The 12,490-nt window shown below is 32.2% G+C and overlaps 1 protein-coding gene across 3 annotated transcripts in view; it reads right to left on the bottom strand.

The window, feature by feature from the left end:
* The window catches only part of LOC139523736 (membrane-bound transcription factor site-1 protease-like), a 43,269-nt gene that overhangs the window by 30,289 nt on the left and 490 nt on the right, over positions 1–12,490 (bottom strand). For 2 of the 3 annotated variants that reach the window (XM_071317988.1, XM_071317987.1), the window contains exons 2-12: positions 10,136–10,358; positions 9,127–9,278; positions 7,881–7,986; positions 7,206–7,324; positions 6,549–6,617; positions 5,497–5,662; positions 3,849–3,958; positions 3,384–3,500; positions 2,911–2,978; positions 2,372–2,474; positions 1,958–2,034 (exon numbers count right to left, since the gene is read on the bottom strand). In XM_071317988.1, the coding sequence (XP_071174089.1) occupies positions 1,958–2,034; positions 2,372–2,474; positions 2,911–2,978; positions 3,384–3,500; positions 3,849–3,958; positions 5,497–5,662; positions 6,549–6,617; positions 7,206–7,324; positions 7,881–7,986; positions 9,127–9,278; positions 10,136–10,298 (1,250 nt within the window). In that variant the 5' untranslated portion in view covers positions 10,299–10,358. Of the gene's footprint in view, positions 1–1,957; positions 2,035–2,371; positions 2,475–2,910; positions 2,979–3,383; positions 3,501–3,848; positions 3,959–5,496; positions 5,663–6,548; positions 6,618–7,205; positions 7,325–7,880; positions 7,987–9,126; positions 9,279–10,135; positions 10,407–12,490 lie in introns of all 3 variants that reach the window. The other variant, XM_071317989.1, reaches the window with a different exon arrangement.

Here is a 12,490-nt window from a genome sequence, read left to right as displayed (position 1 = left end):
CTCAACCGTTTCCAAGTTCTCAAACAGGAGAGGTGGGGTGACCACAGGGACTTCCCCTTTATTTCATTTGATTGGTTATATTGTCACATACATAAGTATTAAAGTTTTAGGGGTGAGGATCTTGACCATTTACAAGTTCTCAAACAGGAGGGTGTATGGTGACCCTAGGGACTCCCCTATATTTAATTTGAATTGTTATATTGTCCCATACATGAGTGTATATGGTTGAGGGGTGGGGATCTCAACTGTTTTCAAATTCTCAAACAGGAGAGGGTGGGGAGACCCAAGGGACTCCCCCTATATTTCATCTGATTTGTTATTTTGTCCTATACATGAATATATATGGTTTAAGGGTGGGGATCTCGACCGTTTTTAAATTCTAAAACAGGAGGGGTGGGGTGACCCCCAGCGACTCTCCCTATATTTCATTTGATTTTTCATATTGTCATAAACATTAATATATATGGTTAAGGGGTAGGGATCTCGACCGTTTCCAAGTTCTCAAACAAGAAAGGGGGGAGGGGGGACTCCAGGGACTCCAGGGACTCCCCTTATATTTTATTTGATTTATTATATTGTCCTATACTTGAATATATGGTTCAGGGGTGGGGATCTCGACTGTTTCCAAGTTATCAAACAGGAGGGGGTAGAGTGGCCTAGAGGATGTCACCTATATGTCATATGATTTGCTTACATTTAGGTATTATATAATGTAGTTACATTATTTGTGAAAGTAAAGTAAGAAACTTCCAGCTACTTTCATTGACCCTTCAAAATTGAGAAAAAATACCCCTTCAAAATTGCAGTAATATGTTTACACTTTAAAAGCATCTCACATGCATTATCATCATTTATCACTGATAAAGAAAATTTATACTGTGATCATGAACATATATATTGTTAGATATACCACAGTCGCTTGAATTTTAGTGATATATGTATTAACATTTTTTTTTAAAATACTGTAATATATATAATATATTATACATATAACAGTAGAAGATCGCCAAAACCCGGAATTACCCTTAACCGCTTCCGGAATCGGATCTGGTATTGTAAATTTTATCTTCACGATAGCCATTGTTATTGTGTTTACAATGTTGTTTTTGTCAATCTGATATCAGATACAATTTTACTCGAATTTACACATTATTTGTCGACGATTTTCCGTATAAAGCTAGCGGTTGAACAAAATGAACATGGCTGTCATGAAGTATGATGAAAATAAGTTTTTAGATCGTTTATTTGGAGACTTTGGTGAAAAGGTTTGCAAAGTTGTTTCTTATTTTCTTTCAATTGGAAGTTGACTCCGTCGGGTGTACATTTTTGTAGCTTGAAACCAAGTCGAATTTCCGCGTGCAAAAGTGGAAGTTCGCGGTCCTCGGATCACCGCTAATTTGCACCCCTGTCTCAAAATTTAAGATACGAAATTTTCGTCTTCTAATTTTAAATTGCCGCCAACAGCCTAAACAATTGAACTTATAAATAGACTACTGACGTAGTTGTACTACGTATTGATGATAAACAATATTCCTACGACTTTTGCCATTTGGGAAATCTAAACTACTTGTCTTTAGAGATTTTCGGCGATTAAATATTTCATACAATTGTTCTTTGACATCTTAGCCAAAAGCACAGGTCATAATAAACTACACAAGGATTCTTAATGAGGACTACTTCTTATGTGTTACCTCAAAACTTTTGGCTGATTCGACGATCATTTAAGGTTTTTTTGTAATCCAGAATAAAAAGTATTAAATATGTGTTCAATTAGTTATATATAACAGCTAGAAAATAACAATGACTAGTATTTCAGCATTTATTGGGTAGAACACAAATCTAGGGTGCTCGCATAATGCAGCTTAACTGCATAAAAATGATCAGCGTCAATGTTATTTATTGCAATGTTTTATATTTATGAAATTACATTTGGAAGAATGTATCTGTTTATACTTACTTAAGAGCAGAGCCTCTAACAGCTGAGCCATAGGTTACAATATCTGGTTTTATTCTACCATACCCTCTAGGTAGTTCCTGAAATAATATAAATAGTAGTTCTTAAAGTATTGAAAAATATAAAAAAAAAACTTAAAGAAAATAAAATATTCTGCCACTAGGTAAATGATGGAAAATATTGACTGCTAAGACTATCTAAAGTTAGTTAAAGTTAATGATTATAACAATATAATAAATTGTTTATTATACTTTTAAATATATATAAGAATAAGACGATGTGATATGATTGACAATGAGAAAACTATCCACCAGAGTCTGAATGACACAGAAATTAACAACTATAGGTCACCATTCAGTCTTCTTTATTATCAGTTTACAATACGGAAATTCAACATAAACATGAATCTGAACCTACCCAGGTTGTCATTCCTCTTGAAGAAAAGCGAGCTATTTGGTTTTCAAAGTTAATTCCCCCGACTCCAATAACGTCCATCTGGTCTGCTGGATTGTTTAAGGTCCTGAAATTGAACAAGTTAAAAAAAAAAATTAGTCTTTTTGCAGTCTTTAGATTTCTGTGTTGTGTTTTGCATACTGTTAGATTATTTTGTTGTTTGTTGTTTAATGCCATGTCATTTTGTTTCTGACATTTCATATCTCTTTGGTATCATTTACCTTTCTTTAACTACATTTGCACCATTCTGATTCAGAAAAAAATATTTTAAGTAAAGTCAATTCAACCTATCCTTTTCAATTATAAATACATATAAATCATAAAAATTATAATGCTGAATCCAGTGTCTTTCTAGTTAAATTTACCAAATTGTAAAATTGAGGCTTTGCTTGTCAAGCATTTTAGAAATTGAAAAAAAAAGGGTTTTACAAAAAAGAAATAACCGATTATGAAGAAAAAATTGTTTGTTATTGAATATTATAACATATCTATGTTAGACTTACCCATAAAGTGGTCCATCATTTCCAATGGCTGACACCATGATCACTTTATTAGCTGTAAGTTCCCAAACCTTGAGAAAAGATAAAACAACAAAATGATTTATGATGTGAAATGCCTTCTTCTATAAATGTTGTAAATTTTTGACTTATTCAATGTTTTTCTTCTGAAATTTGATGGCCTTTCTTTAGTTTCAGATCAATATATTTAAGCCATTTTTTTTCTGAAATCTGGTATTGACAGTATTACATTTTGTATCAATGATTCTTTATATTTATAGGCTGGAGACAAGCAGAAAAATGTCTTGTTACTTTGAAAAAATATTTTTAATTTTTAAATGAAATATATAATTCTCAACAGCCTTTTTAAGTAATCTACAAACATTAACTATTATATTTATACAAAATAACTATTCTAGTGTTGTAATGATTCAATGTTGACAATAGAAATAACTAAATTCCCTTGAGGTTTAGTATACCTTATCTACAAATGGATGGTCCATGAAATCAGGTCCACCAATACTTAGATTCAGGACATTGATCTTCTTCAATATAGCATAGTTAAAGGCATCTAAAAACCAAGAGGTGTAGGAAACCTGAAATATAAATGTACAATGGAGATAGTTATGCTATAACATTAGTGACAGTGGAAGTGTTAAAATCTAGAAATACAGTAAATTCCTAAATATTTCATTCATGCAATAAATACTACTGGATCCCTTGACAAATAATGTGTATTTCTGAGACATTATAATCTTAATTTTGTTTATTTTCTAAATTATGCTGCATAAATTAGGGAACATTAAATACGCACTTAATCAAAAAAGGAGTTGTAAAAAATTATTCATACTGAAAAACTTTTCTCAATTTAAATGGAAGTCATTGATAACATTAAAATGTCACAAATCTCCCTTCATCATTGTTTATCAATTTTATACACTAACCTGATTATTGGTAAATACTCTGAAAACATAAATATCAGCATCTGGTGCAAAACCAAGACATTCTTTAGAACTTGTTATAACACCTGCTACAAATGTACCATGGCCTAGTCCTGGAATAAACAAATGTATGAGGGTCATTCCATTATAAAGTGTGGGGAAGGATAGGATGTCGTAAATCAGCTTAAAATCAACATACTTTCTTTTGAGTAACCTTGTAGACATCAACAAATGAATTGCTGTGATATCAATCTAATTAAAAACCGATCTCTCATCGCTCCCGTTTTCTAATATGTCGCGTGGGAGATCTAACAAAACCCTCTTTGAGGTCACATGTGAGTGAACTAGAAGTTACAAATTTATAATGATATGCAAATGAGTTGACGACCTATTAATAAGCCAATCAAAAAAGTTTATGAATTATTTTGACTGACGATTTCGTCGTATATAAAATGAGTTACATTCCTTTACCTTACGATAAACTTTCAAGATCAGGGAAGACTCAATTTCATTGGTCGAAAAAGACACACCTACGAGGTCACTCACATGTGAACTCAAAGCGGGTTTGTTAGATCTCCCAAGCGACATATCAGAAAACGGGAGCAATGAGAGATCGGTTTTTAATTAGATTGCTGTGATATAGCCTTTTTGTGCTGATGCAGCTTAAAACAAACACTAATCAATCAATTTAACAAATAAACATACATTTATATATGACCCACAGCCATGTCCAATAGATATAACCTCTAACATACATTTATATATGACCCACAGCCATGTCCAATAGATATAACCTCTAACATACATTTATATATGACCCACGGCCATGTCCAATAGATATAACCTCTAACATACATTTATATATGACCCACAGCCATGTCCAATAGATATAACCTCTAACATACATTTATATATGACCCACGGCCATGTCCAATAGATATAACCTCTAACATACATTTATATATGACCCACAGCCATGTCCAATAGATATAACCTCTAACATACATTTATATATGACCCACGGCCATGTCCAATAGATATAACCTCTAACATACATTTATATATGACCCACGCCCATGTCCAATAGATATAACCTCTAACATACATTTATATATGACCCACGCCCATGTCCAATAGATATAACCTCTAACATACATTTATATATGACCCACAGCCATGTCCAATAGATATAACCTCTAACATACATTTATATATGACCCACGCCCACGTCCAATAGATATAACCTCTAACATACATTTATATATGACCCATGCCCATGTCCAATAGATATAACCTCTAACATTTCTTTTAAATGAAAAGCAAAGAAAGGGTGTACACTTTTTTAATACAAAAGTCGGTGGTTAACCTTGAGCTACAAAATCCATGAAATATTGGTATGCCAAAAATAATACAGAATCGACTTTAACATAAACCTGAACTCAAATTGATTACACAGCCTATATTTTTTTTTACAGCTTAAACACTGTGACATTAATTAGTTTGTTAGAAATTAAATTGATATTCAACATAGGCTTTGCCTTATCCAATAGAATATTCCTAAATTATTGATCTATGTAAGCCATCTCCAATAAAAAAAAATCATAATACTGGCCAAGTTTAATCTAAACAAAAAATTTAATTACAACATTACCATCATCCAATGACTTTTCATTGGTCCAATTTGATCGATCTTTTATTTTGCCTCTTTTGAAATGTGGATGGTTTTCAGCTAGACCAGTATCAAATACAGCTACCTTAACACCAGCTCCTGTGTATCCCATGTTCCATAAAATTTCTGCTTGAAGAGCACTTACAATCTACAAAAATAAAACAATTTTTTAAAGTTATGGAGACGATAGTAAAATTAGTTGTCACTTAATCATGTTAGATTGGGAAATTTTCTGTATTTGATATTATGCAAAAATTCAAAATCATGAAACCTAGTACAGAGATGTAAATATAAGGTTTTCACTTAAATTAGATGTGCAATGCATTAAATCTTTTATCCATAATTTGTTTATCCTAAAAACCTAAATAACTTTTTTCATACTCGAAAAAAGTTTCACTTATCAGTCATAAAATTTAAACATTCTATAAAATTCATAAGATTTAAACATTCTATAAAATTCACACTTCTTTGGATATAATGACAGGGTAGTTCTGCAATTATTATTTCAAACCAAAAAACTGCATACATATATATTAAACTTTTCTGCATTGGCTAGAGGTATAGGGGGAGGGTTGAGATCTCACAAACATGTTTAACCCCGCCGCATTTTTGCGCCTGTCCCAAGTCAGGAGCCTCTGGCCTTTGTTAGTCTTGTATTACATGTATTATTTTAACTTTTAGTTTCTTGTGTACAATTTGGAGTTTAGTATGGTGTTCATTATCACTGAATCAGTTGTGAATTGCTCAGGCACATTTTTGCGGCTGTCCGAAGTCAGGAGCCTCTGGCCTTTGCTAGTCTTGTATTATTTTAATTTTAGTTTCTTGTGTACAATTTGGAAATTAGTATGGCGTTCATTATCACTGAACTAGTATATATTTGTTAAGGGGCCAGCTGAAGGACGCCTCCGGGTGCGAGAATTTCTCGTAGCATTGAAGACTGGTTGGTGACCTTCTGCTGTTGTCTGCTCTATGGTCGGATTGTTGTCTCTTTGGCACATTCCCCATTTCCATTCTCAATTTTATTAAAGATATACCTGTTTTGGAACTGCTCTCAACAAGTTTCTGCTTCTATGACGATTAGGTGAATGCCAGTAAGTTGCACTCTAAAAAATATGTTATTAGAAATAATGTTATCTCTTATAGATTATATTGTTAAGACAATTCATAATCAACATCCTTCATGCAATTTAAACAAAAGTTCTGAGCTGGATACCAACTTTTCTATTTTTGAATATGGGGATTTCAAATTTTTACCATCCTGAGGTTGTCACATGTTGTGGAAAACAATCATTCAATATAATGTTCTCATGGCAAGAAAACAACTGCAAATCTCCATGCCAAAGTGAGCAATAATTTAAAAATTGTTAGAGTAGTACACTATTGTCAAGAAATTTTATAAAGACTGATGAATGATGAAAAACAGCACAACCCTATAGGTTGCACATATGAACTTTTCATTAAAGTTTATGATTTTTCATGTAATTTTATAGCATAGACACACATGTACAAAAAGGAGTAGGTATAGAAGGAGTATCTTTGTAAAATAAACACATCATAGATACTAGGATTAATTTGTGTGTCATATGCAGGTTTCATCTACAAAAGAGTCATCACTGACACTTAAAATCACAAAGTTTAAAAGACCAAATTGCCAAGAGAGCTAAAAAATAAAACAAAAATCTAAAACTTACAAGTGAAAGGCTCCTTCTACTCTGTGTTCTGGATGAAGTGAATGTCTGCTGCCAATCTGTCTTATTACAACTATTCAAATCTTTTGGTGTTTTTGTATCTTCACTTGGATAGTCAGGATCTTAGTAAAAAGAAATCAATTTTACTTTTGGTCTAAAATATTATTTAAAAGGAAAAGTCAAGACATTATTACAGTTATGTATTCGATATAGATAGATTACTGCCCATTCAGTCATTAACAAATGTTTTGTAGGCACTATCATATTTTCAGACAGTATTCCTAACTGTTACATAAAATTGTGCATATTATAAATGAGGGCCATAAGTGTAATGAAATAATTAAGTGTATATTTAAAATACTTGTAAAACAAACTTTTTTGGGGTGTATGTTTTTTTTTTTAAATGATTTTTTTTGCTATGTTCTCCTATAAATCCTACTGTTTAAATTTGATGGTTTTCAATTTTTTTGTGCAAGATTTTAAAGAAAGTTTGATTTTAGACAGTTTTTTATTGATTACCTGTTGATTATGTCCATGCTCATAGAAATACATGAATCAAAAATTGTATTTAATAGTAATTTTTCCTGTCAAACTGTCTTCCCTGGTTACTTTGTATTTTCAAATAAAACAACCCTAGAATCATAGTTTTATATTGGTCTATTGGTCTATTAAACATACCTTTAACATATTTGAGTGACCTTGTAACCTTTTTATGAGGAGTTATTCTCTTCACAACTGGGTGGTTTTCCAATGCGTCAAGTGCTTCCTTCTTTCCATCATTCAACTAAGAAAGAGATTAAAAAACAACTTTTAAAACTGTAACATTTATTTTTGAAGTTGTAGTTTTAAGACAGGAATAATAAATACATGTATTTGACTTTTTGTGTATGAATATTAATGATTTCCACGATATAATAAAACAAAACTGTAAATATTTTTAAAAATTCTGTCTAGTAAACTCTGGTCTTTGTTAGTCTTGTGTGATTTTTAATTTTTATATTCTTTTATATATTACGCAGTTTAGTATATGACATTTATTATCACTGAACTAGAATACACTTTTGTTTAGGGGCCAGCTGAAGCATGCCTCTGGTTGCATGATTTTCACACTGCATCAGCTGTTATCTGCTCTTTGTTGTCTCTTTGACACATTCCCCATTTCCATGCTCAATTTTATGAAAATAGTCGCAGCAATCATAATATTAAGTGAGACTTATTTGGTTCCTGCAACAGTAAACACTATTTCTATATTAATAAATACAATAGAAAAAGTAGTATCTTTATGAGGCTCTGCGACCTGTAAAATTTGGAAAAAACGACCTCCCACCAATTTCCCTCCTCTGTGTTGGGAAAAAACGACCTGTGACCTGTACATTTCCCTTAAAAACGACCTCTCAACGAATTTAAAAGCAACCTTGCAACCTGAGGGGGGTACCCTGTGGGAGCCTCCTTCATGCTGAACTTCAGCATAATCTGAGAGACTGACCACCTTTTTTATCAATAGTACTGTAAAACTACTTATTTTCACAGTACTTTTTTTCGTGTTAAACCTTTTCAGTTGTCAGTGCCATGATTTATTTTCAAGGCTTTCTAATTTCTTGATATATTTAAATACAAGGTTGAATTATCATTACAACATTAGAATCAAGATTCTTAGTTACCTTAACGACATCAAAATCACTAGGATAATCATAGGCTGGGTTATCTCTGGGTAGAATCTTCCATGAAATAAAATAAGGGAAGAGCAAAGAGTTACATTTTCGGGACAATTTACATTCACATTATTTATATTTCTACTTGTGAAAGCCATGCAAACAAACTGTTTGCAAAAATTAGTTGGTTAACAATATTTCAAGCCTTCAAACACATATAAAATACAAGGTTGAATTATCATTACAACATTAGAATCAAGATTATTAGTTACCTTAACGACATCAAAATCACTAGGATAATCATAGGCTGGGTTATCTCTGGGTAGAATCTTCCATGACGGAACACCTGATTCATGTAAGGCAGCTGTTAGGTAACGTTTCCTCGTCTGTGTTTTATAGTATCCATTAAAAGATACAATGTATTCTAAAAACAAACAAAATTATAAAATAGTGGCTAAATTGAATGAAGATAACCTGGTTTGAAACATTGGGACTACATCATAAATTATGCAAAATGTAAAATAAAGGTAAATATCATACTGTGGATTTATTTACTATTTGTGGGATAACAATTTTTGTGGGTTTTGTTGGTAAAGGGAAACCAAAAATGTAAATATTGAACGAAGTACAAAATTTCTATAGGTTAGTATGCAGAGTTTGACAAAAGAAGGAAATTGATTATCCACAATACTACATTTTTTCCACAATTCATAAAAAAATAAATGAATCCACATTATCCTACTTTTTTTATTACAGTTGAGCAAAATTGATGAAGAAAGAAGAAAGAAAGTATTGAATGTTTTGATTTTCAAAACATTTTCAAAATACACAAAATCCCGATCATTCTTGAACTTAAACAATTTTTTTAATTGACTTTTCTTTTTCCTGTTGGTACATACACAAATTTTTTATAAAAAATATGCTTATAAATCTTATAGACCAAATTAGGATTGATTGATTTATTGCTTAACATCCAGTGGCAAATATTTCATGCTTGTTCAGAACCATCAAATTAGGAGGTAATGTATAATTACCATGATAATTATCTGAGACTAAGAAAAATAACAGTATGCTTACATGTTTCAAAAATTGGCTAGGTAGATCTATCAGTAAATTTTATTTTTCACTGATAACTCATAGAATAATAAATGGGAAAAGCCTCTACTTTTTAATCATGTTAATAATATATAATAATGTACTCATGCCCTAATCCTAATAAAAAAGGGATAGTGTCTTTAAAGGTAAACAGAACAGGTGTATAACATTTCTTACAAGACTTACCATGGTCAATTATAGATGAACTATATTCCATTTTCACTTCTTTAGCATTACCAGATGTGAAGTTGCAGTCACCATGAACAGGACTATAACAGCAGAGGGCCAGTAAGAGAATTGATCCTACATGAATAGGCCATTTGTATCTCTCTGTATTCAGTAAAACCATTCTTCAGTTATTTAATCTATTAGTGTCTAGCCGTTTTTCAAGTATATCCATTTCTTTAGTCTGGAAAAGAATTTTTCAATATATTGACAATATTTGGAAAATCATTATCTAGCATGTATTTTGATAACAATTTTAAAAGTTAAAAAAAACTAAATTGATTTATTGCTTGCTTAATGTCCAGTGGCAAATTTTTCATGCATATTCAGGACAGTGACAAATGAACAACATTGAACAAATACAAAAACAAGGTTTTGCTAGGAATATTGACAAGTATGAAAGTAAGGAAAGGAAAATTATCCTTTAAAATATTGCTTCAAAATCTAAATAAATGTTGAATGTGTTTACGATGCCTCTGCTTGCACATAACATTTTAAAGGGACATACTCCACTCCAATCTTAATTGACTAGGATTGTCAACTTTCCTACAGAAGTTTGGTGGTTCTCTTCGGGCACTCCGGCTTCCTCACCAATAATAACCGACCATCATGAAATAGTACAATAGTGTTGAAAGTGGCGTTAAACACCAAACGATCATTCAAAACAAAGGGACATAACTACGATAAAAGTGACACTACCAAAAATTTGTTCTTGATCTAAGATTTGTGGGAATAAGCATTGTGTATAAGTTTCATAACATTTGGTTGAGGCAATATTACAGTAGTCTAGTGAACAGAAAAGACAAATTCAGTCATTTTCCATTTGTAAAGGGGCATAACTCTAGAAAGGTAAACGTGTTGACACCAAATTTCAAACTTGATCTATTTTTTGTGGTGATAAGCATGGTGTATAGGTTTCCTAACATTTTTTTAGAGGCAAACTAAAGTGAGAAACAGAAAACAGTTTTGGGACGTTCATGGTTAAACATAATGCCCCATTAGCTGAACTATGGTAGATGTATAACAAATTTGACATCATAATTGAAAAGTAATTGTTACATGATGTCAGAAAGTTATTCTGAAACAGATCTAGGGTAATTCTGAAATTCACATACATTTGTACAAATTACGGCTTGATAACAAAGTGACAATACATGTATGTCTATACAACAATGTAATATCTTTGCATCGGTCTTTGCATCGGAACTAAACACATTTATTATTAATTAACCAGTTGTTGGCATGAAACAGGTTATGTTCTTCTCATATATGTTATGATGGTATGATACTAAACCCATCACTGGGAGGATTGTGCCTGATATTCATATGATGAAGACATAATTTTTCAATCAGTTTAATTGAAGTCTGGAGCTGGCATGTCAGTTAATTGCTAGTAGTCGGATGTTATTTATGCATTGTCATTTTGTTTATTTTCTTTGGTTACATCAGACTCGGACTTCTCTTGAACTGAATTTTAATGTGCATATTGTTATGCATTTACTTTTCTGCATTGCCTAGAGGTATAGGGGAAGGGTTGAGATCTCACAAACATATTTAACCCCGCCGCATTTTTGCGCCTGTCCCAAGTCAGGAGCCTCTGGCCTTTGTTAGTCTTGTATTACATGTATTATTTTAACTTTTAGTTTCTTGTGTACAATTTGGAGTTTAGTATGGCGTTCATTATCACTGAACTAGTATATACAATGTATTTGTTTAGGGGTCAGCTGAAGGAAGCCTCCGGGTGCGGGAATTTCTCGTAGTATTGAAGACCTGTTGGTGACCTTCTGCTGTTGTCTGCTCTATGGCCGGGTTGTTGTCTCTTTGGCACATTCCCCATTTCCATTCTCAATTTTAATATCAATGAATATATTTAAAAGAAACACAGCAATGTCAGCATTGAGAAGCTGGCATAAATCAAAACATCAACATATGAGTCCTTCCAGCAGCAATAGGGTTAATAGGTCTCTTCATAGTTAGTTTGGCCATATTGTCTAGGGGGCTGATTTTCATAACAAAGGTAAAAAAAGGGTGTGAAAAATACGAGAAAAAAATCATTAAAATGGAGCAGTTGCTTGGAAACATGCATAGGATTTCACATACTTTCATACTATTTCCACCTCTATCAAAATAAGCTGCTCCCTATCCAGTATGGCCCAACTAACCATGAAAGGGCCTTTTAGTTTTAAGCATAAATAACCCTTATCGCTATTTGTCCGCCATTACTGGATATCACACAGGTTCCCGTAAAAATTTGACGTCATAAAACAAACTATCTGACGCCACAATGGAAAAGTGATTGTTGTATGCGTCAAAAGT

Source organism: Mytilus edulis, chromosome 5 (assembly GCF_963676685.1).
Source record: "Mytilus edulis chromosome 5, xbMytEdul2.2, whole genome shotgun sequence".
NCBI classification, from domain to species: domain Eukaryota; kingdom Metazoa; phylum Mollusca; class Bivalvia; order Mytilida; family Mytilidae; genus Mytilus; species Mytilus edulis.
Note: the sequence above shows the minus strand (reverse complement) of the source record. Positions and strands in the feature narration are given on the sequence as shown.